Source organism: Vidua macroura, chromosome 6, assembly GCF_024509145.1.
Source record: "Vidua macroura isolate BioBank_ID:100142 chromosome 6, ASM2450914v1, whole genome shotgun sequence".
NCBI classification, from domain to species: domain Eukaryota; kingdom Metazoa; phylum Chordata; class Aves; order Passeriformes; family Viduidae; genus Vidua; species Vidua macroura.
Window position 1 is genome coordinate 16,238,385 of NC_071576.1, and position 27,587 is coordinate 16,265,971.

At 40.5% G+C, this 27,587-nt stretch overlaps 1 protein-coding gene across 4 annotated transcripts in view; it reads left to right on the top strand.

Annotated features, from left to right (window-relative positions):
* The first annotated feature begins 881 nt into the window (after positions 1 to 881).
* Positions 882 to 27,587, top strand: part of TC2N (tandem C2 domains, nuclear) — a 29,502-nt gene continuing 2,796 nt past the window's right edge. Inside the window, exons 1-11 of one of the 4 annotated variants that reach the window (XM_053979315.1) lie at positions 882 to 944; positions 14,178 to 14,304; positions 14,950 to 15,183; positions 18,452 to 18,616; positions 20,375 to 20,466; positions 21,078 to 21,153; positions 22,308 to 22,408; positions 23,091 to 23,207; positions 24,069 to 24,260; positions 26,097 to 26,211; positions 26,685 to 26,884. In XM_053979315.1, the coding sequence (XP_053835290.1) occupies positions 14,238 to 14,304; positions 14,950 to 15,183; positions 18,452 to 18,616; positions 20,375 to 20,466; positions 21,078 to 21,153; positions 22,308 to 22,408; positions 23,091 to 23,207; positions 24,069 to 24,260; positions 26,097 to 26,211; positions 26,685 to 26,884 (1,359 nt within the window). In that variant the 5' untranslated portion in view covers positions 882 to 944; positions 14,178 to 14,237. Of the gene's footprint in view, positions 945 to 1,012; positions 1,101 to 14,177; positions 14,305 to 14,949; positions 15,184 to 18,451; positions 18,617 to 20,374; positions 20,467 to 21,077; positions 21,154 to 22,307; positions 22,409 to 23,090; positions 23,208 to 24,068; positions 24,261 to 26,096; positions 26,212 to 26,684; positions 26,885 to 27,587 lie in introns of those variants that run through there. The other 3 variants (XM_053979314.1, XM_053979316.1, XM_053979317.1) reach the window with 3 other exon arrangements.

Sequence of the window (27,587 nt, forward strand, 5' to 3'; positions counted from 1 at the left end):
AAGTGGCTGTGTTACACTGCATGATGACAGGCATGAAATTCTTAGTTAGCAGCAGATCTGTGGTGTTATTAAATTTAAAATGAAAAATATTGTAACAGAAAAAAAATACAGTCTTGGTGAATGGGGAAGCCACTAAATCAAAGACCTATTAGGACAACTGTACAAAACTTCAATGACTGGAAATTTAAATGTTCTCAGAGTGTAAACAGCATTTCTTTGGGGAAATACACACTTTTCCCTACTAGTCCAGCCCCACCTTTTCCTCATATTTGCCTCTTGGGGTATTGTAGCACTTCCAGTTACCAAAAACTAGAAACAAGGAGAAACCACCTTGAGACTTACAGAACTTTTCCTTCCTGCAAAGAAATTTCCAAACCAGAACTTCCTGCTGAAAATTCTACACTAATCAACTTGTGTGTGGTCCCTAAATTACCCTACGAACTATGCACTCTAGTGGCAGGGGCTTTCTCACGTGTCCATGTGAAGCCTAACACGGATCCATATTCCAACTGGACATGCCGTTTTCTGAGAACATTGTAAAATGTGAAAAATCGCCTTTTCCTTCTAAAACAGAAGTCTGCTTGTGCTTCTAGCAAAGCGAGGGGCAGCTCTGGACCGACTTCGCAGGTGTCACGGTCGAGCAAGAGCCAAAGAAGAGTTACTGGCAGCCATTTGGAGGCAAGTTTGCCCCAGCGAGTAGCTCAGGTGAGGCGGGAGAGTCCCGAGCCGCCGGGGAAACTCCCCCTGCGCGATAGCGATCGGTGAGTAAGCGCTGCGGGAGCGCACCTGAGGGCCGGGCGGGCGGCGGTGCCCGGCTGCCGAGCGCAGGCGGGGGCCCGCAGGCGCGGGAGGAGCGGCAGCGGCGCGGGGAGAGCGCAGGCGGCTCCGGCTCCGTCCTGCGGCAGCTCCGGCGGGCAGAGGGGCCGGCAGCGCCGTCCCAGCAGGTACCGGGCCGGGCAGCGGGGGCCAGGGCAGGATCCCCGTCCGGGGGCCGCGGGAAGGGCAGGGAGGTGCGAGCAGCGGCCGCGGGGAGCAGGAGCTGCCCCAGCGGAGGCGGCCGAGTTTCTGCGATTCCTATCGACTTTGGGAGATGTAGGCAGGTAGGAAAGTAGTAACTATTTTAAAGTACCGGAGAATTGAATCTTCATACAAATTAGGTCCGAGGTTCAATTGTACTTAGAACAGTTTCGACGTGGTATTGCTGTATGAAAATGGCGTTCTAAAATTCAACTATTTTGTGTGAATTAGCAGCTAAGTGTTGTCACAGGCCAGCAATAGCTAATTAGATCATTTTCATCTATACTTCAAGTAATTAGAGATGTGGTTTAGCCAAAACTCCAAAGGAAGTTGTGAATATAGCTAGACAGTTTCCCTCTGCGTGGGATGAAATTAGCATCAGAAAACACATATTTACTGAAGTTATGCTGTATCCAAGAGCACTGCTAAAGCAGCAGGTATAATTGTAAGCTGTTTCAAGTTGTCCTGTTCACAGTTGTTGAATCCATACCATGAAGCTGGATTCCTGCGTGTTTTGGATCACTCTGGTTGTTAAACAGCAATCTGAAATAAATACCATCGTTAATTAAGCTGGCCTTGTAACTCTCCTTTGATGGGGATTTGATTTCTCTAGATAAGAACGAAAAGGTCGGTATTGTGAGTGTTCTACAATGCACACTTCCAGTCGGTCTGCTGTAATTGTGCAGGAAAATAACAAGATCTCAGGATGTCCACAGGGCCACAGCTGTCCAGTGCCTTCCCATCTAAAAGATCCTGTGAGCACCCGCTCCTTGGAGCTGGACTTTTGCAGTCCTAACCCTCAGTCTCTGATCTGTGCAGGCTCAGGTTTTTCCCAGTGATACTTGCTGAATGCATTGAGGTTTGCTGCTTTATGCTTTATGTTTTTTATGCCTTTAATTTTTACAGTGGTGATTAGTTGGGTGTCCAAGCTGTCCAGGCATTCAGAAGTGAGATGTACCTTGATAAGTTCTTGGAGAGTCCATATCAGGGAATCAGAACTACTTAAAAACCATGCAAGGGAATACACTGCTATGCCTTCCCCCCCATCCTGTTCTTTCTAGTTTGTTTCTATAGCTGTTAGACACATGTGAAGAATCAAGTTCTGATTTTGCATCTTTAATTTCTCAAGAGAGAGCTAAACCCATAAACCTTTGTGCTGTTCTGGGCTGGTGCTCTCTGGCTTCTTACTTATGAAACTGTTTCACCTTGCCTTCAGTACACAAATATTCATTAGGTGAGCTGTGATCCTACAACTCGGTGGCTAGGGCATAAATCCTGAATCCAGGAGTGGATTAATTTTTCATCCTTTTTCCAACCGTATGCTAAATATTAAAATATATATTTGCAGAATACATGTGGTTAAGCAATACTTAATTTCAAGAGAATACATTTATTACTAAAGTGTCCTTTGATTCTTGCCAATACTTATAAAAATGACACCTACTAAAAACGTTGCACCCAGAGGGTATGTTGGACTTCACAGATGCCACATGAATTCCACTGCCCTCCCCTGCATTTAATTTAGGTGATGGATCCCCAGGTGATTAATTTCTCTTTCTTCTTCTGCTGTGGAAAGAATGAATGTGGGTGGGATTGTTCAGTCAGTCATGTGTGTGTAGGCTATTAATTTACAATGTTGGGAAAAAAGTTTAGGCATTGGTCTCTTTTTCTCTTGTCCTAAACCTCAGGCTTAGTTGTTTTCCTTGTTGAGTCACTTGTTTAGTATCTGCTCACTCAACCTCCGTTCATCCTATGGGTAGGTGGTTTAGTTTCAGTTGTAAGTTACTCTAAATGTACTCCCCAGGGCTGTGGCTTGGCTATGAAACGGGCAGTCCTGCTCTGGCCCCCTATTTTCCCCACTACATTCTGACCCCACCTTTTGCAGTCAACCACAGGGAGAGTTGAAAAACCACTTATTTTTTAAAAGGAAAAAAAAAAAAAAGGTTGTTTATTTTGGTCATTTAATTTTGTATCTAATCAGTGAGCTGGGCCAGCTCACTGTGCAGCTGCATGTTTACTGGGTCCTGCAGGAATAGCTGTTGGCAAGGCAGAGCTGAACAGCCCCCCCAGTAGCAGCCAGCCCTTTCAGCAAGTTTGGCTCAGGCAGATGCAGCCCCCATGTGTGGTGGGCAGAGCCAGAGGACCTGTCTTACCAGGACAGCCTCAACTAGGAAGCCAAACTTTGGCTAGCTTAGGCCTCCTATCTTGTCTCTCCTGTCTGCTGTGGCTTATACCAGCAGTACACTTTGACTTTGGTGAAACATTTATTGAACTTTTTTGCTTGATTAAGGTGCTATTTACTTCATTTAGTGAATTTTATGTGATGCATATCCTGACCTATTTCTCCTCTCTTTGGACTCTTGTTTAATTTTATAGAATGGCTTTGTTTACTCTGAATTCCTATCTCCCCAGATACCTTAAATCTGGTAAATATTCTCTCTAATCTAAGTAGGACAACACCCAATCTCTGTCAGCAGAGAACTTAAGATCTCATCTCTTTAAAGTGAAAGGCAGAGCAAGCTCTGACTTGAAGTAGACCAGTCTCTGAGTAAAGCCATATTGTCGTTCTAATTAGTAATGCTGCTCAAGATTAATTAATCAGAAGGATTGCTTATGCAGAGAGAAGTTAGGCTGATAGCCTTTTGCAGCCAGGATGGATCTTCACATCTAAACTGAGAATCCTCATGTGGGAAGAGGTTCAGAACCTGGGTTTGCTTGAGCTTCTTTGTGTTCCATTATATTTTTTAATGATCTTAATACATCAAACCATGCAGAATTGGTGAGGATACTTGTCTTAAGCTTAGTATGAGTATTTGTTTGCCTGTCATTGCAGCTGAAGTTTGCACTAATTCAGTGCCAAAAAGAAATTATGTCGTCAATCTGGTACTTATCTTTCCTGTAAATTGTACCCTGGTGATTTTGTTTTGAATCTTTGTTTTTCAGTGACCTAATAGTCAGCCTTAAACTGGAGAGAACAGATAATTAGGTCCCAAATGAAGGGTGTTGATGTTTGGTGGGTCCTTGTGGTCACTGCAATGGCCTGAAGAGTGAGTTCTGGAGATACTCCTTTGGCAATTAAACCAGCTTTGAAAAAAAAGCACTCTAGAAGGCCCATGTCCCATGACTTTGAAACCTCCATGGCACTCCATTAATTTATCCCCTATGCTTTGGAGCCTGGATTTTAGCTGGTGCAGGGTGCTGCAGCCTGGGCAGGGGTGCATGGCTCTGGGCCCCGGAGCCCCTGCAGGGGGGTGTGAATGCACACCTCTAGTGCCTGAGCTCTGCCTGAAGCATGGAGAGCCTAAGGCTGCCTGGCTTTGCCTCATCACCAGAGCTGGGGCAGGGGGGAGCCCTTCTCCCTGAAGGAATGCAACCCCTCTCTCCCACGGAGTTCTCATGCCTCTGGGCAGAGGGGCTGGATGTGGCTTTGCCCACCCTGCTTGTTGAAGCTGGGTCAGGTGGGTCATGTGGCCAGAGATGGCCCAGCCCTTAACCAGGACTTGTCAGGGGCTGGAGAAATGCGAGGCTGTGGCAGAACTCTCTATAAAGTTCAGGCCTGCAGTCAGTCCACTGTGTTTGTACAGCTTCCAATAAGGAAAGCACCTGCCATGCAGAGAGGAGGGTTAGTCAGGATAAGGTTTAAAAGTCACTTGAGCAGTGCCTTTGTGGTTAGTGGTGAATTGATACAAAAGCAAGTTGTATCCTGTTTCTGAGAGAAATTCTGTTATTTAGCACTCCTAAGTGACAACAAAACATTCTCAAGACCAGTTTAATTTTACAGTAGGGGGAAATTCTTACATTTTTAATTCTGTGTTGGTTTTGTTGGGTTTTCTTTCTCCATGATTTACTTTTGCAAAAGGGAGTTGTTGGCCTCTAGATTGGGAACTTTCTATGACTTTCCCATTCAGGTTCTCTGTCTTCTCAGCAGTGACCAGAGTTGCAAAAAAATTTCTTCCATGAAGCCTTAATAAAACACAGAGCATCTGCCTAAATTACTCTGGCTTTCATTCCATTCAGTGGTATATGCAATTCCAGATCTAGTTTTTCACCAGTGTGTAAAATCATGGGTTCAAAATCTCTTAGGAAGTGAGATTTAAACTCAATAGGATTTTTTTAAAAACCCATACATTTATGGTATAGCTATTGTTCACTGTGTTGTTACACAGTTCTGTCCTAAGGGAAAACAGGGAATGGTAGCTTCATGCTGCCAACTTCTGCTCTCAGGACCTCTGTCTTCTCAGAAGGGAGCAGAGCCCACCACAATGCCCCAGAGTTGTAGCAGCATTTGACCAATAATGATTGGGATCTTAGATACTGCCATTAAATTGAGACAGTTTTGATTTCTGCTGTTTCTCCTCGAGTCTGTGCAAACTCCTTGAAAAATGCCTCTGTTACACAATGCCTGGTTACCACTCATCTGGCTGGGCAGCTGCCAACAGCTCCAGCCAGTACAGCTCTCCGAGAGGCACTGCTGGGGCTGTTACAGTAGTTCTGGGTTCCTGCTCTGGGTGGATTTCATGCAAAGAGTAATAAATAGTTGTACTTTATAAGGACACTATCTTTCTGGACTTTTATTTCAGTGTGTGTTTAGGCAGCTTCCTGAGCTCAGTACACATGCCCTGCAGAGCCATATTCCCAATCTGGTTTGGATTTGAATTATTTAAGATCAGTTCCCATTTCCTGTTCTTGATTCATTCATTTAACCTGTTTTCATATATGAAATGTACTTGAGTCACCTTTCCTTTCTTAATCTCAGACATAGTCTTTCAGCTTTTATCTGTACAACCTGCATGTTTGCTTCCTCTCACCACTGTGTAACCAGTTCTACAGTGACAGTATGGAGCAGAACTGGGAATCCTCACCTATTGCAAACTCCATAATTGACAGGATTTTTGTTTTCATCATGAAACAGGATAACAATTATGTGTAAAAAAATTATTTAAAAACTGCTTCACCTAAAACAAAGCAGTGTGTGCCCAAGTATATGTAAAGAAATTAAAACAAGAAATTAATTCTTGTTTTAATAGTAATGAAACTCTTTTTCCACGCAAAACTGCTTGGGTTTTCTTCTTTTTTATCTTTTTCTTTTTTTTCTTTTTTCTTTTTCTTTTTTTCTTTTTCTTTTTCGTTTCTTTCTTTTTCCTCCAAATATACAGAAGAGCTGTTTGCATTAGCTGTCTGGATGGTATATGTGTATCCATGTGTTTTCTGTATGACTCTGTGGTCATGGCAGCAGCTGAGGAATCCCGAATGCCATTTAATGCTTTTTTTCAGTGTTGCATTGAGTTGGTTTCCAAGGGCCATCTTTTCAAAACTAGACACATTTAGCCATGTTAGGGAACTCCACAGGCAGATGCTCTTGCCTAAAATACCTTCTTCTTGGCTGTCTTGTTGAAAAATGAATCCAGATGTTTCCAGTTTTGTTTGGTATCAGAGCTATAGAAGGACTGCTGACAGTTCTATTTTCATGGCTTCTTGGCATTAACAGCAGAAAGAGAAAAAATTGGATTAAAACCTGACACAGAATACATAAAGTCTTAAGTTAGATTATAAAGTAACAATTGGTGATTGTTGTGATTTGTCTCTAATCTGCTTAGAGCAAAGGACTTATCTTATGTTGAATTCTTTCCATGTTCTCATCAAAGGCCAAGTTCTTTTTTTACAGATATTTTAGTCTCTTCAGCTTTCTTTTCTGGTGTCCTGACTTCAACTCTTGCTTTGCCGTTTTCCATCTGAATCCAGAAATGTCTGCAGTCCAACATAATGGATTTATTCTTTTGTTTACTGCCCCAATACATACAATATTGTACATTCTTGTCCAAGTCAGTGAATTTATCTTCAGTTCACAGGAACAGTGTTGTCAGATCAGTAATTGGATGAATTGGTTACTTGCCTAATGCAACATTAGGAAGAAACATTATATCAACTTTTACAGCTCAGAGCAGAGGGGATTCAGCATATTAAAATCCAAAGTTTTAAGCTTTGTCATGGGATAGATTTATAATGTTTCCTTCTTAATTCAAATATAAATCTCACACAAGAAAAACTGGTTCCGATTTAAAGAAATTTTTCTTTTGGCACTTGTAAATGATATTATTAATGTTTTGCATACTGGGGTAGGATTGCATTAGGTTTACATTTAAGGGCTGCAGGTGCAAGGCTGTAGTGCTAAACCAGAGGCAGGATGTCCCTGGGGCCCCTGTCAGAAGGACAGCTTTGGATCCTGTACTCGCGCCAGGGTTTGTTCCCCTTCTCCAAGGGGTGCCTGAAAAGCAGAAGCAGTTGTTCCTGTAGCACAATAGCTCAAGCACACACACCTGCTCAGCTTTATTTTTCTTTGGGGAAGTAGGCAGGAGCAATTAGTTCTTCTTTGTGATGTACTCTGCTGCTCTGTGCCTGGGCTGCGTGTGCAGATGTGCTGAAAGCCATTTGGCTTCCTCCAGGCTGGAGCCCTGGGAAGAAGCAGCTGCTGAGCTGAATGAGACCACAGCTAGATTGCACAAGTGATCTTTAGGGTTCAGCTCAGGGCCTGCACAAAGAGAGACATACATTAGATCATCTTTGTCTGGGCAGAGAAGCTGGAAAGAGAAGGCAAAGCTGGAGTGGGACACGGTATGTTCCCTCAGAAGTGCATGTGGGAAGATGTGGCTGCTCCAGGAGAAGTTTCTGCCCTGGCACAATTAGAGCTAGACCTCATTGGCAGGAGAAGATGCAAAGCAGCTCATGGGCTCACAGTGAGTTCTGCTTTTACTGCTATGACAACACCTAAGCTAAGAACTGCTGTCTGGGGTGCTTTTCTTTCCCTCGAAAGAAGCTTGCTGAAGTTAAATAATATTTTTGTAGAGTTGTCACATCCTGACTGATAGCAGTAACATATTAAGCACTCCTGCTGATTACAAGAGTTTTAAACTTTGCCTGCAACTGTTACCTGTAGGAGAACTCAGCAAACAGTATCTTACCTGGATGCTGTGGCAGTCACCAAAGGGAGTGGGAAGATGCTCTCTGCAGGCTCCCACCTTCCTCATCTTCTTCACTTGCTCAAAATACAGTCAGAAGGATGCAGAGCCGATAGTGGACTGGTAGTTTGGAATGTCAATATAGTGCTGTGAGAGTGAGAGCAAGCTTGTCTTTACAAGTGTTATTAAATGAAATATTTTCTCACCTTAGATTATCTTGTGATATTGTTGAGTCTGAGGTAGATAGTTCCTGGAGATAAGAGCTAAAATATTAATAGTGAAGGAAATTAGTTATTGTCATATTTTCTGAAATAAGAACATGTCTTTCTGCTTAAGTTGCTGAGTGTAGTGCAGGCATAACTTGTTGAAATCCAGTGGTGTCAGAAGCTGAGGGGAGTAGGACAAGGGCTCATAATGGGCTTTCTGGTCTTCAAAAGAAAAATTCTGCTTTAGCAAACTGTAAGTGAATGAGAGGAGGTTGCAGCAGAGGACTGTGGCAGTTCAGACCCATGATCTGTTCCGTTCAGTTTCCTGTTTTTGTGATCAGTGAGAGGAACATGTCAAGCTTCCCCTGATGGGCTGCTGTGCACACATTTACCAGTGTGGGAAGATCCTTCCTGAGCCTGGGCAGTTGTTGGTTTGTTTGCATCATGGAGTGTGACTTTACCATCTATTTCTGTACCTGATTCAACTGCATAACTGCTTAAACAACACTGGGAGCCTCTTTGCCCAAGGCAGGCTGTGCAATGGTCTGTCGTAAAATCTCCATCACCTAAACTAGGTTAATGATGCATGGTCCTCATTTACTGGACTGGGAGAGTTTTGCATCTCTTCATTATGTTTCTGTTGAACTGTTTGTAAGATGTCTCTCACAAGAATGTCTTTCTGGTTGTGTCCTTCAAAAGCCTCATAATGTCTCTCTTTCTGTTGTGTTATTTCAGCATCTTCTCTGTGATCCGCTGCTTTCAGGGTGAAATCCCTTTTTTTTCCGGTCACAAAAAAAAAAAGAGAAAGCCTCATATTATCTTAATTTCCTTAGAAGGCAGAAGAAGTGGAATAATCTCTGCATGCAAATTTCCAGAGCTTTCATGCTCTTCCAAGAGTTGTGGCTACAAGCAGAGAAGGAGGGTGTATGTATGCACACACCCACCCACTAGTTACTGCATATATCTCTGTTGTGGGCTTCTTCCAGAAATAGGTATAGAAAGGAGCTTCTTACCATGCACCTGGTAGGTGTGTGTTGGCATGACATTTTTTGTTTCCTTTTTTTATAATTCCTGCAGACATCCTGCTACTGCTGAAGTTTATAATGAATAGGAATGAAAGCTGTGTCCTCTCTTTTCACATGCTCAGGCCCACTTGAAGTACCTGTCTCTCCTGTGTGGGCACTACAAATCAGACCTACCTACAGTCCCCAAAAAAAACAGTGTTTGTTTGGTTTTTTTTTAAACTGTGAGCTTTATGTTTTTGGTAAGTGTGTGTGGGTACATGTGCTGTCCTTGCTGCTGTAGTAGTAAAGTACCTGGAGGCAAATGTCTCAAAACCATTTAGGCTGTTTTACTAGGGTTGGCCAGTTTTGAGACATGGTGGCCATCAGCCACCTCTCTTCAGCTGAAGAGCTGTGCTGAGAAGGGTGCACAGCTCCCAGACACTCTCCCCCAGAAGCAAAACCACAAAACAGCTGGCTGTGGAAGTTAAGCCTTGAGCAACATCTGCACCATCAAAAGATAATCCATCTGACCTGCATCAGAAGCAGCTTTTGCTGCACTGTGCTTCTGTAAAACATCTGGAGACCTGAGCTGGTACTGTTATGCTCTCTGAAGGATTGATATGACTGGGTCTGACTGCATCTTCTGGATCCAAAAGGCAGAAAGTCATAGGGCAGCATAAACAGGTAGCAGAAGAGGTATCATAAACGAGGTGTTTGGCTGAGGTGTGAACTAGCAAGCTTGAGCTGACTTTCTCCAGAGGACAGATCCTCATGTGTTGCAGTGTCCTGGCTCCTCTGGGGCTCCTGGAGTTGTAGATGCTTATGTCATTCGAAGATCTGTCCCAAATGCTTTATAACAACTGATAATCCCTATTTCCGGCTATTTTGTTTTACACATCCTGCTCTGTGAGAACTTACTGCTACTAGAATTTTGCTGTGCTATGTTTCTAAAATGCAGATCTGAGAATGCATTGTAGACATTTATGACTGGCAATATAACTCAAAATGTTTGAAACCACTGGCTTAGCCAGCTTTCCCTGTTTGAGAACAGCTATTTCACCTTTGTTTCTATTGTGTAGTTATAAATGTGTTACCTGTTCAACTCCTATGGAGCAGAGCTGTGACTAAATGCACTAAAATTCACTGGCAACCTGCAGTCTTGTTGCAAAACACCCTTTCCTCATATGGCAGTAAAGACCTGACATTTCTTTTCAGACTGCTTTCAGCTTTTAATATTTAATATTGCGATCACCCATTTTCTATCATGTTCTTTTTATTTAATGAGTTGCTGAAAATATTTACTTTCTTCTCCAAACATCTCTGTCTTGTAATTGTTCTGAAGGCATTTGGAACTAAAGTTTTTGATACTCTGTTTATCTGATTTTAGCTCAGTCAAAATTTCTATCAGAGGAATCTGGAAATCATTAAGATAATTTATGTTTTCCATCTAAACCCATTAAAATAATAGTTATTTTAATTCTCTAGGCTCAGTGTATGTGTGTGGTTAGGTTTGAAACTGCTGTTTCCAGGATGTTCTAATAAGGTTGTCTCTCTTTTTGACATAGTGTGGAAGTACACTTGCTGAGTTGCATTTGCTTATCTTACTTTCCTTGATACTGGGAAGAGAGAAATGAAATGGCTTACTGAATTTGGTGAAAAACACCAAGAAAGAGAGAATTTGACAGACGAGTGACAAACTGGGTTCAGTTCCCTCCTCTGCAAATTGATTTCTCTTCGTTCATTTGTCAGAAAATGAGGGCAAATTCTCTTTTTCCCCATCCTTTTGTCTAGAATCACAAAAAATGAGGATGTCCTTGCTATATGCATATTGCCTAACAAAAACTGACTTCAAAAAGTAGAGATAGTGTCAAGGAATCTTAACTTCTTGTTAAAATGGGTGACATTGCTGGGAAGTCAGTACTTCTTTGGGATTTGGTGGTGCACCTTACAAAAGTCTCTACGGTCATGGTTTATTTCATAAATATATTCCCAGATAAATTCATGTTAGTACGAACTTTTAACCATGTTAAATTGTATACTGAGGATTTTTGGGTAGCCAACACCAGCAAAAGGATCTGGCATGTGGGATAAGTTTAACCTTTGATAGAAATGTCAACTTCTGTCAAGATCATTAAATACTTGCTTAATCCTCTACAATGCTTTTGTTTATTTTCAGTTACTAAAATATACAACAGAACCTGTTAAATTTCTTTCTCCCCCACACGGTTAAGAGAAAACTTTTGCATGCAGTGAAAGTTGTATAAATAACTGTAGGCAGCTTGGAAAATATAGATACAAGAAAATATATTAAGTGGGAGCCAAGCCGTCTAATTTACTGCCAGGATTGCTCAAAAAAAAAACAAAAAAAAAAAAAAAAAAAACAAACAAAAAAAAACCCAAAAAAAAACCACCAACAATATTTATCATGGTAGTTTAATTTAGTGAATTAAAACTTTCAAAAGTAATTGAGACCATCCATGTTATTGATTCCATAAAGTGCTCTAAGCAGAATGAGGGAGCGCTGTGTCTAAATGGCCTTTCCGTCAGCAAATGCAGTCTTTTTTTTTTGTAACGTGGCTGTGGTGTAAGTCTAGGGACCCAAGTGCAAGGTTTGTCACTGAACCCATTACATTTGTAAGCTTAAAGAAGTGTAAACAGTGTTCTAGTCTCTTAGTCATGGAACTTTCTTCTCAAACTCCTATAATTAAGCTAAAACTGAAATGGAGGCTCTAAGATGTGTGTCTATATACTTTGGCATTCACTATTGATATTGCCTTGCCTATTGCTAAAGAACAATCTGTAATCCTAACTCTTCTTTACAGTAGGCAGTAATGAATTGCTTTATATTTGTCTTTAGATAGAAGAAAAATGTATGAACATTTGCATATTGATAAATGGGGAAAAATGTTAAAGACAGTGTGATAGTTAAAGACTATCATAGCTGACTAGCAATTACTGTGAAAAACAGGGTATTTTTAAATGATAGAAGAACAGGAGTTGTAGAACTGCATTATGACTTTTAAATCCTGAATACCCATAGGGCAGCCCTTTCTTTCTAGGTAAGGCATTCACCCCTGTGAAGGAAAGGTAGCTGCTTGTGACAGGTGATTTCCACTTGTTTATTGGCTCAATTAATTGTTCCAGCTGAACAATTCCCTTCCATGAATTGAATTTTCTCTGATGCAGAAAAATGAATTTTTCTACTTTATGTAGTTAGAAAGTAGGGAAATACTAACATTTTGGTTTCTTCACCACCAGTAGAGAATAAATTCTATCTGGACATTTTGAGATAAAAGTCTGTTTTGCCTGTGCAAACTGCCACTGAAGCTTAGATACCATTGTTGCAAAGCTTAGAGCAAACAGAGCAGCTGTTTCAGTCCAGTTTAAACATGGTGAACAAGAGTGAAGCATATTAACTCCAGCTGTGTACTGATAACAGCTGGGAAGGAAAATCACTGCAAGGGAACCCAAAGTAAATTAGCAGCCTTGGCTATCATGAGTATGCCTCCAAGGGAGGAGCAACAGTGAAAATCTGGTCATTAGAACCATGGAAAATTTAATGAGAAATTCTCATGACTTCTTTCATGCTTCTGTAAAGATGCAGAGCAGGTTCTGGAGCTGGTGGCATTGCCTCTGAAGATTTTTGATGCAGGTCTCTTGCTGTACTCACACTCATGGGCAATTTTAAGATGAAGGCAAGTACTGAGAGAGGGATTCTGTGCAAAGTAATTGTGTTTGAGTTAGAGGAAGTGTCCATAGCTTAGTATCTCCACCTAACATCTACAGAATTTGAGGGGCTTTTAATGCAAGAAAAATTTGGAGGATATTACAGTTATTTCCATAGACTTTGTGTGATTCTCCAATTGTCTTTGACTATATGAAGAAAATTACGGCATTGTTTAAGCTACAGTGGGAATGAACGGTTTCTGTGTTGGAGCACAGATGCTTTCAGAAATTTCTTGCAATTGAAGTAACTAAGCAAACATATCCATTTTTCATTTTTTGGTAAAACTGCATATTTTCTCCATGTTTTCCCATCTGTCTTACTTGCTGTCTTCCTCATCCCTTCAACCTATGTTCATGTTCTGTTTGGTGTCTTCTAATCTTCAAGTTAGAATTGTGTCTTGGGTATGTTCTCCTAAGAACCTTGCATACTTTAGGTGGATGTAAAAGGACTAGACTTAGCTGAAGTTTTGGACAGGAGGCAGCGCAGCTGTCTGTGTCTCTCTAAAAAGAGAACATAAGGATATGAATAAAGACATTTAAATGAGGCCAGTTAGCATTGTCATAAAGTTCCTATAATGTTAACCAGCTGTTAGAGACTTGTTCTCATTCTTTTGTAGATTACATGCCTCTTATTTTGCTGATAGTCAGCGTGCTTTATTTTTGTGTGCACAGCAAACAATTATATAATAAACCAGGTCTTCAGTTTCATGTGTATACAATTATGAGAAAGCAGTAGCTTCTCAAAGAAGGCAATTTTGGCATCATTCATAAAGCCTGTTTTCAAGTTAAAAGTATGGAATATGTCGAGTGAAAAATGTAAACATGTATAGATGTATGTGAAAATAATAGGGGAGTGAAAGAGGATAGGAGAAACATGAACAAGGGAAACAGAATTAAAAACACATCTTGCAAATGGCTTGACAATACCATGTCAAAACAGTTGTAAAGCTGAGTAAACTCCAAAGCCCAGTGGCACACACAAATATGAGGAGAATTTTAGTGTTCCCAAAAGGCAGGGACCTGTCTGGGTGGATCACTGAAAGTATTTGATTGCCATATGTTAAAACGATCTCTTTCCTTGTGCTTTTTTATAAAAGTGATTTTTCTCAGTGAGAGAAATCTGATGGCTCTGATCCTTTTATGACTGAAGTAACTTTCTGATTGATCCTGGGACTGTGTACAAAAAAGCAACTGCATATTAAATAGCTGATAATACTGCTATTTTACTTACTCCCATCTACTGTGGTTTGTTTTATTGTGTTTTTCAGGTCTGATAGCTGCATTGGATCGCTGATTGAGGTCCCCTCTAAATTATAACACTGAAAACAATGGCAACAGAATGTATAAAAACCTGCTGTAAATTGTGTTTCTGCATGGACAAGGAAAAAAATGATCGTGAGTTCTGACATAATGAGGGTTTAACAAAAGTTTTGCTGCATTAGTGATGAGATTTCCCATTAATAGAATGACTGTGTTACCCTGATAAACTTAATTTCTCTTACAACATCCAAAATTCTTTCCATACCTCCACTTGGAGATTGAACCCATGCTTGTTAGTATTATGAATTGGAACTGAGAAATAACAGTTGTCTGAAGTCTGCTCTTTGCAGTCTAGAATACTGTCCGAAAAAGCCAGCTTTTTTACCCAAGGTTGTGTAAAGGTCTTATATCTTTCAAACTCTCAGAATTTGAATGCTTTTTTTTTTTTTTTTTTTAAACTCTGGGTATTTTTAACTCTGTTAGGATTTTCTTTGGTGTTTTATTTGTTTGAAGAACTCATCCATGATACAAGTGTAGGTCTTGTGCAAATTCACTTAAGAAGAAGGTAGCTATAAATACAGAAGCTTGGGCAACAAAGAGTTTGGATCAGTACAGGTGTCAGGAGGATGAATATCTTTTCCTGGTGCTAGTCCTGAATGCTACTAGCAGCTGTTAAGTAATGTATCAAGCAGAGATACTATTAAATGAAAGAGATCTGTTGGTAGCATTGTTCAAAAATTAATGCACATGTGTACTGTCTGTCTTGCTCTTTATTTTTAGCAGTTTCCATGGTGCAGGAATCTGAAGCAGTAGCTGCAAGCAAGCCAACTATTGTAGAGCAGCCTCCATTGTCTTCTGTCTCAGTGAAGCGTCAAGTTGGCTGTTCTGAAGATTATTTGCTTTCTAAACTACCCCTGGATGGTCAGGAGGTACCATTTGTGGTCCCTCCATTCAAACTGGCTTATGTACAGCCAAAGAACCTTCCCAGTATGTCACATGCTGGAGGGATTAAAGGTAAAATACAGACAGCATTGCTGAAAGTGTTGTTTAGCTTCTGCTGCACCTTGAACATTGTTAAGCATTCCTACTGAAAACATGTTTCCAGAACTTTGCTAGAAGCCTGGTCTTGTTTCAAAGAATCATAGATTATGCTGAATTGGAAGGGACACACAAGGATTATTGAGTCCAACTCCTGGCCCTGCACAGGACACCCCATGAGTCACAGCATGTGCCTGAGAGCATTGTCCAAGCACTTGAACTCTGTCAGGCTGCTGCTGTGACCATGTCCCCGGGGAGAATGGGGAGCTTGTTTCTTTTCTCTCTGGACACCCAGAGAGGTTTTGGGAAGTATGTCACCCAACTGTGAATCTCTGTGATGTATGAACAAAACTGAGTGGGACAATTGCACACCAGTGCTTATACTCAAAAGTAATGGAAGATGCTTAAAAGAAATGGAATCTTTAGAAAGAATTTATTGAGTTTATTGGAGACAGGGAAAGACCTAACATATCCCCAGCATCCATGTCTCTCAGGTAAAAGAAGGAGGGTGTTCTGGCTTTCATGGTTAATATTCTGGTATGTTTTAACATACTAACACATCTTTCTTTACAAATTCTGCCAATAGATGACAGGTGCTACTATCTGGCAGAATTTTTTGTCTCTTTTCTGCTTTTTTTGCTGTTTTTTGGGAGGCCAGGGGGCACAGATCCCCTGTTATGAGGTTTCATATGATACTATTTCTTTTCTGCTTCACAACAATCTTGTACTTCATCCTGTTACTCCCATAATCAAACTGCCAAATTGAGGTACATGCAATTTATTCACAGTGGCATTTAAAAAGTGAGTTATAGAGCATATGCTATTGTTAGGCTTTTAGTCCTGCCAGGAGATGCATAGAATTAGGTAAGGGAAAATTTTGGCATGGAGACATACCTGAGCAGTTGTTTTCTCTAGGATTACTTTGCCTCAAGGATGTGATAAGCTGGTAGTATGTTCTTAGTCCCGCGTGACTTTATTTCCTTTCTGAAGGTGAAAAGCCTAATAACTGAAAGAAATCAATCATATGTTGCATAACAACTAATGCAGTGCTACCTAACTTTTTTGTGTTTTATTCCCACCCTTCCCTCTTCTCCTCCCTAGGTCCCTGCTGTTGTTTCTTTCGTGCTCCTGCAGGGCGATTACCAAACTTCTTCCCCACCCACTGCTGCATGTACCACTGGCACCATAGCCAGACTAAGCAGCCTAGCAGAGCTGTTCAGTACAGACTGGCCATTCTGTTTCCCATCTTCTAGTGGGCTTCATTTGGCATGTCAGCAGCCATTAACAGGCAACTGAAGAGTTGGAGGTAGAACCTGTGAGGCCCCTCATCTCTGAGCCTGATCTCCCCAGCTGCCTGCTATTTCAGTAGCTAGTTCTTGTAGGTCCATAGTTGGATAAGCTATGGAAAAGCAGGACATGCTCCTGGTTATCCCCTTTCTTACTGGGTCTAGGTTTAGGCTCTGCCTTGCTTAGTCTAATCTCATCCTCAAGAGAAGTTCATCAGGTACTCTGAGGCATGGATGTTCTCCAGAGAGAAGGAAGTTGTGTCTGACAGCCTTTAGATGAATGTTTTCCTTGTTCATACTGTTCTTACACAATCTTAACAGTCAGTGACTTTGTCTATGTTAAGAATTCTGCTTCCTGATAATTTCTGAGGGACCTGATGTGGTCCTTTAGGCTACAAGCTGTTAGATCTTCTGGCAGGATGATCTGACTCTTCATAATTGAGTCTCTTAAGCAAATATTTTAAATTTTTGAACAAATATTTGAAAAGTGACTCTTATGTCAAGTAGGCAACTTTCATTTCTCTTTCCAAATACAAATACTAATTTTTAAAGTACAGCTTTAAGCTGTATAAAGTTGTGCTTAAAAATGCAGTGTTTACATTTTAGGGAGATTTACTAAATAGAGTGAAGTGTGCTGTCATTCTTTTTTCACATTAGCCAAAGGACCAGCATACTCAAAAAATGTATTTAGAGTACGTTTTTCTTAGACCGTTGTTAAATATCTGTAGAAGTACAAGTCCTGCTCTCAGTTCCTCACCATTTTCTGTGCATGTCTGGCCATTTTCCTTCAGTGAAACAGGACATGCTCAGTGTTAGCTCTTGGCAGCCCTTCTGAAAGCAATTAAGCTCTGGCAGCGTTTCTCTCCTGCTTACTGCAGTGTGTCTCATGCTCTCACAGAAGTAAGCTAGCAGGAAGAAGTGCTCCTGGTCTGGAACACTGGATTTTCCATCATCTGCTGTGTAGCAATTCTTTGTGGCCTCACTTTTCGTGTTTATCCTGATTTACATGATACTCAAGCCCATTTTGCTTGAGTTCTTGCTTTATCACTGTCCATGTTCCATCTCAGTGTTTTAGTTTTTTTCTTTACTAACACATGCAGGAGAGGACTCTTGAGCAGTGGTAGTTTGCCTCTTATGGTGCAAGACACCTGCAGAACTGAAGGCGCTTTATTGTGGGGTAAAGACCTTTTTAAGAGATAGATTGAAGTCCAGGGAGGTGAAGAGAAGGAAGGAAGTATCAGAGTTTGGCAGAATCCAGGTCATCCCATTCTCTAATGTGCTGTTACATATGGCTTCTTTTCAGTCCAGACAGTAAAGAACACTACAGCAGTGTTCTTTACTCTTTTGCTGACCAAGGCATACATGTTTTTTCTGAAATTGGGCTGAGTAAAGGGCTGGGATTCAAGCAGTCTCAGATATGTCTACTAATGCCTCAGCCAACAATTCAAGTAATTTTGGACCAGTGATTTTACCATGGACAGACTTGCCATGGAAAGTAGATAAGGAGACTGCACTCACAAGCTGCATTATCTTTCCATACAAGGTCTTCCTGAAGGTCTGGGGGTCCATTAGTTCAGTAAGAATATGCTGGGGGTGGGTAACTAAATAACTTGGAGGTTTTCTGTACACAGAGTGCTACTTTTCCTGTTAACTTCTGTCTTGCTGTCTGTCTTTGGAGCCTTCTGTATTTAACTACTTAGGCATTTACTGCAAAACCCCAAGAGAGGGTATGCATAGTTTTTTATGGCAAATTTAATTCCAGTTTTTGCTCACACACTGTGGACACCTGACATAATGTGAATGTGTGTTTTCTTTTTCTTTTTTTTCCCCTTTACCCAAAGTAGATAATACTGAAATATTTTGTCCTTTGCCCTGGAGGCACTCTGCCTGCCTTATGAAACCAGGCAGCATGTGTTATGTCTGGAACTCTTGCATTTGATGTTTATTGTGCTCCACAGAGTCAGCCAGAGCCTCGTTTGGTGAGCGGAAGGCAGAGCTGCACGGCGTGTACCAGTGGCCTGGCTGTGACGTGTACAACCCCTTCTACCTGGAGCATCGGGTTTCACCAGATCTCATCAGGCGCTTCCAAGCAAAATCAAATAGTAGGAAATTGTATGGATCAGGTGAGAAGGACCACACCCTTGCTTCTCTGTCTTCCTCCCTTTTTGAGGGTTTATAGGCAAGAGGAATAAAAGCCATTAGTCTACAGGAGACTTGTTTGGTTATTGCAGTTCCCAAGCTCGTTGGTGTGCTACCGACACTCACTGGTGTCAGTTAATCAATCTGCAGAGCCAGCTCTGCTTCTTTTTCAGCTGCACTGTTACTTTTTGTCTTTTAGGGACTTAACAAGGTTTGCATGCAGTTAGAGAAATTAGCAAAGCAAGATACCATAGCTGCCTCTGATCCAGACCAGGATGCAGTACTGGAGATTTCAGCTACCAGAAAGAGGAGTGAGGGAGATGGAAAAAGGAAGCCAGGCAGTATGTTGAGTAGGAGGGTGCCTGAGCAGTACATATATGGGGAGGGGAGCAGGCACCAAGAAGCATTCAGGAGCAGATGATAAGAACAGGTGCAAAATGGAGCATGATGCTATATGACGACTTTTTTTGTAGTTTGCTTTTGAAGCTGCAGCAATGCCCCCACTTCTCAGTGTGTAAGAATGAGGAAGGGCTGCGAGATAGTAAAAGTTTAGATAGAAAGCATTTGGCTACCTAGGTAAAAATTGTCTTCTGTGCTGTTCATTGGTGTATGTATCCTGGAGTGAATGCTGTTCAGACTGAAGTAAATGACTAGCTGTTGCTTGTGATTGCTAAGGCAAATGCATTCAGAAAACTCCAACACTCCAGGAAAGGCACACGCTCTCCATGAAATCGGAAGCTGGCAACAGCTTGCATTTTTAAAGGTGTTTTAGTTAGACTGGTATAGCATTCTTATTTTCAGCTGGGGGAAAATGTCTCAGTCTGTGTTCTGTTTTAAAAGAATTCTGAATCACCAAAGAGACTACATGAAAAGACTATTCCATATATATATTTTTAAGAGAAAAAAACACAAGTAGAATTTTAGCAGCCTTTTACACATATGGTTTTACCAGGCTTTGTAAGCACCTGTGGTGGGAGCCAAATGGGTTTTATTAAACTGTCTTGACCATCTTCCCTTCAGTTCATCATCTCTTTTTCCATTTTTTCTCAAGCTAAGTGAACACTTTACTAGTTTTGTCTTAGAAAGTTTAAACACAATAAAGGTTTTTCTAGTGTGTCTACAGTACAGTTCTAAAGTTTTTCCTCCAGAGTTTTTTGACAGCTGTTTCAGAACTTAACTTCATGCATCTATAAACTATTAAAACAAAACTCTAAACCTAGTTTGTCACAGCAAATGCTGTGATATTTTTCATGTGTGTGGGTTTAGAACTACAGAATGTGTTTATTTGGAAGGTACAAAATTAATTTCTTGAATTTTAATGTGAAGCCCTTTCTCTTCATCTTCAAAAAAAAAAAAAACTCCACACAAACTGAAAAGTAAATTCATTAATGATTTTCTGAAAATCTACTTATTATTGGTAAACAACATATTTTTATTATTAAAATCTTTCTGCTTTTTTATATTTTATAGACAGTTTTCTATCTAAAAATTGAGGGGTTTTTTCATTAAAAAATTAATTTTTTGAAAAAGACATCATCTCTTTACTCCTGCCCCATCCCCATGTTCCTGGCAAACATTACTAGATAACAGCAGATCATACTATCTTTAAACCATTTTGGTCATTTTGTAATCTATAGAATTGAACAGATAATTTCCAGCAGTTTGTGAAAGTTATTCTTACTTAGGTTTTTGCCCTAGCAGTGGTGCTAACATGATTTTTATTGTTCTTTTTGTCTTGTTAGTTAGTGATTTAAGACCCAGTGCTTTGCCTGGATCCCTTGATGTAAGTCGTTCGATGTTTGATCTCAGGAGCCCACCTCACCGATATATGAAGGTGAGTTCCCCTTGTAGCCAAGGTCACACTGAAAACTCAGCTTACTCAGTATATCTGTTCCCACTGCATTGTTTCCAAAGTAAACACTGGAAGGCATTGCACTGTACACTGGGAGGACTGGAGGGAAAATTTCAACATCTTGACCAACTTCAAGAGGCTTTTTCCTGGTGTCTCCTCTGACATTTGCTGTTCTAGCCCAGCGAGGCTGTTGAGAAACCCAAGTAGGTTGTTAGGCAGGACAGGACAGACAGCATGTCATGGTTCATCATCTTGTGGTTTCTCCCATCAGTTGAAAGTGGAACAGTGGAAGTTTCCATTGACACAAAACACTGTGTTTATTTATTTCTTCTATAATAATCATGTCTTACATAGCAATGAACTTGTGTATCTATTCATGAGCAAAAAAAAATGTCTGCTGGTCAGATGGGTCTTCTATTAGCTTGTTGCATCAAAACAGTAATTGCATGCTGCTGGATCAAGAAACTAGTAAGGAATGAGGCAATTATTTGAAATGGAGTATTTAGTTTTCATCATCTCTTGTCTGATGGTATAATCTCTGGGTTTTGCATCTGTTGCTCTGAATTAAGCGATTCCTTTTTTCCTGTCCCCAGAGATATGATTCAGTCTCCAGTGTACCTAGCAGTTCCTCCTCCAGGAAGGATTCGCAAGGCAGTAACAGGAGTCTGGGTAATGTTTTGTTTGTTTACCTTGAAATGAAATGTTTCCCTTTGCACATGAAACATTAAGCTGTTTCTACTCTGCTGTTGATGTTTTTGTTTGGTTTGGGGTTTTTTTGAGATGAATCTGACTAGCAGGTCAGCTAGAGATGACTTGGCAATTTGAAATTAAGAGTTTTGGACTTGCTCTGTCTTGTTGTTTGGAGATTGAGCAAATGAGACTTTGAGAAGTTCTCATGCTTTTGAGAAGGTCATACTTGGATTTTCTACCCAAGTGAACTAAGAAATAGCAGATACCTTGTTAGGATAGAATGCAGCACTAGGTCCCAGGTCTAGTCCTTTTTCATGTATCGGTATTTCTCTGTGTGAAGTGCCTGGAATCCAATACCCATATTACACTGGTAATTAGGCAAGAATATTGCATGCAAACCCAGCATCCTATTTATGAATGAATGCTGAAGAAGTGGAGATACAACAAAATAAACCCTCAAAAATTAATCAAGTCCCCACAAATTCACCCTGATATAAGTCAAAGTTTGACCCAGTCTCCTTCTACAAGAAGACTGAGGCAATGACCTGGTTCCAGTCATAACAGAGAAATACTGGATATTAAATGGCTCTTCTGACTTGGAGACAGCATAATAGTAAAATGTTTACTAGACTGGAACTGAAATTTGAGAAAGAAGAGACCAATTTATAAACTTAACACTGAAAGAGATTAAGGGGAGTGATAGGATATAAATGTGTTCTGGATGTATCCAGGCACATGCTTTTTTTATTTCTAAAAGTTGTTTGAGTTAACACAAGTTATTAAATTCAGTAGAGATAACCCAGGCACATGGTGTGATTCTTGGTGTGGTCTCCTGTGCAGGGCCAGAAGTTGGACTTCTATGATCCTTAAAGGTCCCTTCCAACTTAGGGTATTCTATGATTACATTATTCTATTCCATGAAATGTGAAGGCTTTTAGCCATGGAGAAGATCAGGTTACTGGACTTGGTGGATATTTTGTCCTTGAAATGTAGGTGTTAAAATATTTTAAACTTATTTTGAGAGAAGTTTGTGAAGATAAGCAGTCCACCTATTAATGAGTTCCTTTATTTCTGGAGTGAACTTTTAAGATACTGCATTACTTCTAAAAATATTAATTGGCTTTCTTCCATAGATACTATTACATTATCAGGTGATGAACAAGACTTTGGAAGACTGAATGTGAAGTTGTGTTATATTTCTTCTGTAGAACAGATTTGGATCACAGTTTTACATGTAAGCAAATAAGTTGATTATTATTCAAATAATGACTATTCAATAACCAATGACTATTCTACTATACTTAATAGTAATTGCCATAAAATTTGTCTCTATGTTACTTCAATGAATACTTTTAGGAAAAAAAATTAAATTATTTGTAAGTATTAATATAAAAGTTCAGTCAAATGTAATACTAGATTTCAAAGCACCTTTCTCTCCTTTAATATTTTTTCTGTTGCAATCTCTGTTCCGCTGCAGTCAATAAGAAGAAATAGTATATATCTCCTTATGTTGCTACACATATGTTAACATATGTTCCAGTTGTGAAGTGAGGAACTATTCAGCACATATTAGAAAGCCGAGCTGGTGATAGGCTGCTCCTGCTATGGACATTTTCCTGTGAAAATTTGAAGGCACTAAATGGGAGCAGCTGTGGAAGCACCTTTTAAGTGACTTCTGTGATTCTATGACTTTAAATATAACAGTTCCTTCAGGGCAGAACCCTAACAGAACTTTGAGGACAGGTAGCTTCTTGAGGCTTTTTTGTCAGTAAATGTGACACTGTTATGGTGGTTGTATATAGTTCCAGAACTGTGAATAATTTTCAGGCAAGGGAAATTTGAGTAGACAGAAACCTTGTAAGTACATCAGATGGTAAGTCTTGCGTTGTCTAAACTGACTTTTTTCAATGTTGCAGTGCAAAGACCTGAGCTGGCCTTCTAGCTGCGGGGAAAATCCTCGTATCTGTGTCAAGGGAATTCTCACACTGCCCAAGCCAGTGCATTTCAAATCTTCTGCCAAGGAGGGCTGCAATGTAAGTAGAGGCATGCAAAATACTGAGAAATATTTCTCCCCACAAAAAATAAATGTGACAGATAAATGGATTTTTTTAAATGGACCAAACATCCACTCCTATGCCATATTTGCTGTGGTAACCGGCCAGGTGTTTTACTTCTCCCAACTTCTCAAAATCCTATTAAAAGCCTTATTCCACTTCCTCCCCCTATATCCTGCCTTGCATAGTACTCTTGCCCTCCTTCTCTCACAAGCTGGCAGGACAGATATGCTCATGGGGACTGAACCATGAGCTGCAGGCCGTGGCACCTCCGTGGTGGGGCACCAGAGGAAGACTGGGCATACCTGTAGGTGCACACTCATCCCAGGGAAGGTAGATGAGGTACTGCCTCTCATTTGGCAGTAAACAATTTTCACACTTTGTCTCTACAGAAAATAGTAAAAATTGGTCACATGGGACAAGATTCCTGATAGTGGCAGTAAAGGAATATTAAAGGGGTGGAAAGTAAAGCAACATAAATCTCCCATAATGTGAGCCAAAGGTGAAAAAAAAAAAAATTAGCTGGAAAGAGGAAAGACTGTAGCAAAAGGTTAGAGAATCTGTTTCACAATGTGTGTGTGCTGCTGTAAAGCTCCAGAAGAGATGGCCACAACTTGTTATGGTAGTGAAAAATAATCCAGAACTTGAGCCCTGCCAGGGTGTGACAACGCAGGGGTGAGTGTGTGTGGACTTGGCACTATAAAAGCACATTTTTCCATGGCAACCTAAAGTGGTATTCGGGAGCAGTGGCTATAGAGCCAGGATGCCTTGGTTTCTAGGTTTTGGGCTCAGTGGCAGTCTCTTAAAATGATAATGTTACTCATCTGTTTTTCTTTCTAGGACATTGAATTTATGGAAACTTTTGTTTTTGCCATTAAACTGCAAAGCCTGCAGGCTGTCAGATTGGTATTTAAAATCCAGACACAGACTCCCAGGAAAAAAACTATTGGAGAATGTTCCTTGGCACTGCGGGAGCTGAGCTCACAGGAATCCAATCATTGGCTGGATATATCTCCTCCTTCCAAAGCACCTGTAAGTGCCAATACTGTGAAAGTATGTTCTTATCTCTCCTAGAAGGGGTTGCTGGAAATTAAAGTAAAATAATTCAGTAGTAAAACTAGAGGGTTTCTTTTTTTTTTTTTTTTCCCTTTACCCTACTTCCTTGGAGAAAGGCATTTTGATGGGGAAAAAATGCAGACTTTTGAGCTCTGCACATAGCTGTTCTGGTCATAAACTGCAGATGTTTCTAGGAAAAGAGCTAGAGCAAGCTCTTCCACACCATGGCTCACAGCTTGAGGGAGGGACATTCTGGGGAAATGTTCAGCAAAGAACACCGGGTAATTGTCTTTTCTGACCAAAAAAGCATCAGAAGATCCTTAGGACTCACAGCAAGAGCTCAGAGCAAATGGAATCCGCTTTTGTTATGGAAGAAAAGTGCTAAGATCTTCAGTGGCCTGAAACTGCAGAGACAGCCATATATTTAATGTTCAGATTGCATGCTGTGAAGTAATAATTCAGACAGTTCATTTCCATTAGTGTAATAAGAAGCAGGTGGGATTCACAGTGGGATTTCCTTTCCCCCTACCCTCACTTTGTTTGTTTTTTTTATAGTTGTGTCTAGACATTTGTATTTTTAACAAATTAAACTTGAATTAGCAATTCAAAAGCAAATTTTATTTAAGTGTGTCTGAGTAACATGAATGATACTCTTGATTTCTAATGTAAGTTACACTTGACATTTTTTAGTTCTAATGTGAATAACCATATTGCTTCAAAAGCAGTAAGATGAAGTGACAGAGGAAGCTGGTATCCAAGAGCCCTCCAGACACATTGGGATTCATCCCTGTAGTACCTGTGAGGCAGCAAACCCTAACCTCTCTGCCAATAGAAAGCCAAAGTTCAGAGATGACAAAGTGGCTTCCTCTCAGGGTTACACAGAAATTTTGTGGCTGAGCTACAAATAGAATTTGGGTCTCTTTGATGAACTGGGGCCTGACTTTTCTTTATCTAACCTGTTGCTCTCTTGCTTAGTGCATTTTGGTTCATTGAAGCGCATTAAAACTTGAAGGCAACAAAGACTAACAGAGTCCATTTAAATGAAGGCTGTCAGGAAAGGTGGGTCTCCATTGGCCTTTTCCTGCTGCTCTTACGGTGTTCTGAGGACATTAGAGTGTGACAGGAGAGCAAAGGGGATGACTCAGTGCAGCTTTGCCACTGGCACAAATTCTAAAAAAAACCCCAAGAATCAGACTGGAGATCTTGATACATACACTGTGTGTGTGGCAGTGGTGTATGTGTGTGGGCGTGTAAAACACGAGTACTTTCAGAACACAGGAAACTACACAGTACTCAGTCACCCTAAGCATGACAGTAAGTGACAGGGCCTTGTATCAATGGAAACCATTGCTTGTATCTCCATATTGCAAAATTCAAAAGTGTGGGAGGGGAACTCTGAAGGTTTTTGTGTCAGTGGAGCTTATGTGCTCTCTCCTTCCACACCCAGATTTAGTAAAGTTGCAATGGCACGTCTGGTTTCCCCTGCATGTGTCTGCTCTTACCACTGCAGAATCTGTACCAGGTAAAAACTGAGGACTAGATGACTTGGCCAGTATCCCTGGCTGCAGCCCACCAGGGCCATATGTGTACCACATAAGCAGCTCATCAGTGGAGCACGTGTACTGCAGCTATGACAAGTGCAAGATGCACTTACTGTGCATCTGCAGGTTCTGTATACAACACATGCTTATATTTCTGTCCAGGAAATCCCAGATAGAAATGTGGGAACCCAACATATGACAAAATTCCTGTGTTTCCTGAGTTTATAAGCAACTTAATCCAGATGTTATGGCAACATTCTTCTGCTTGTAGGTGTGCCGTGCAGAACTTCAAATAGGAACTTGTTTTCAAGCAATAAACAGGAGGATACAGTTACAGATTCTTGAAGCACAAAACCTTCCTGTTTCATCCACGCCACTATCTTCAAGTAAGTTACATCAGCTGTTTCATGCCTCCTCTCTGAAAGCACTTGTAACAGGTAAATTGCTGCTCAAATGGGTTGGCAATTCATAATATTCTTTATGAACCTCAGGCTAACACATTGTGTGGTAGATTTCCATTGCCAAGGCCTGTTTCCCCAGATGTCTTACTTGATTGCATTTTGTTTGGTTTGAAGATGTGTGTTTATGTGTTTTGGAAGATTTTTATCCCAGCATTAATCCTGACATACAAGAGCATTAGCTTGCACTTGCTGTTTGGATACTGTGGTAATCAGTCCAATATTGCTGAACATATTCTGTTTATGCAACTGGTCAGGAAAGCTATTGTAGCGTTCTTTTGGCCAGACTTTTGAGAAATTGATGCAATTTGAAGCATACATATGGATCTTGTCGGTTCCTTTTTGGCTGTGTTGTGAGTAACCCTTTGTGTCTATGTCTTTTTCCTTCCCTTTTGTGCTAGATTTCTTTGTGAAAGTTGGAATGTTTAGTACAGAAGGGATCATCTATAAAAAGAAGACTCGCCTTCTGAAGTCCACTAATGGCCAAGTGAAGTGGGGAGAAATGATGTTTTTTCCAGTTAGCCAAGCAGAACAAGGAATTGGTTTTCTCATCAAGCTCTACAGCAAAAGCTCAGTGAGAAGAAAACACTTCCTAGGACAGGTTGGTTTCTGCTAAACAGCCTGATACCCTTTACTTAAAATCCAGTTCCACAGGTTTCTTGGTATGAATTTTTAAATACTTTAAATGAAGTGACATATAACAAAATAGTAAATTCTACCAAATACTCTTCTGTATGTAATCCAAGCAGAAATGGTACTGGGCTCTTAAACGTGCACTAGCATGAGAATGGGAGTTGACACTTGATTTTTCTTTCAAAAAGAAATCTTAAAGTCAGTTTTGTGTGGAGTATTACTATGTGACAGATTTCTTCCAAGAGATATAGGATCTCCTGGTTGCCTTTAGCTTTCTAAAGAAAAATATAGCACTCACAGGAGCTCCATAACCTACAAGGTCCTGTACAAGGTGTTGGCTTACTCTACCAATACTCTCACAACAGAGGTGTGTAAAAGGAAGTAACAACAGCTACAATGAGACTCCTTTCTTGGGTAAAACAATGCTGAATTCAGTACAATAGTCTATGTATGATCAAGTAATAGTACAAGTGTCCAAACACAAAATATTTTTAGCTTGGTTTTTAGTTAACAGACATGATTTCAGTAGTATCACTTTGAAAGCATTTGTGTTATCAGATTTATAAAACTTAGTAGTCTGGTCTCATTATTCTCTCCATCCTCTTCCCCTGCTTGTTCTAATTTACCATCATCCTATCCTTTCTGTCTCTCTTCTTCTTGATACAGTGAGC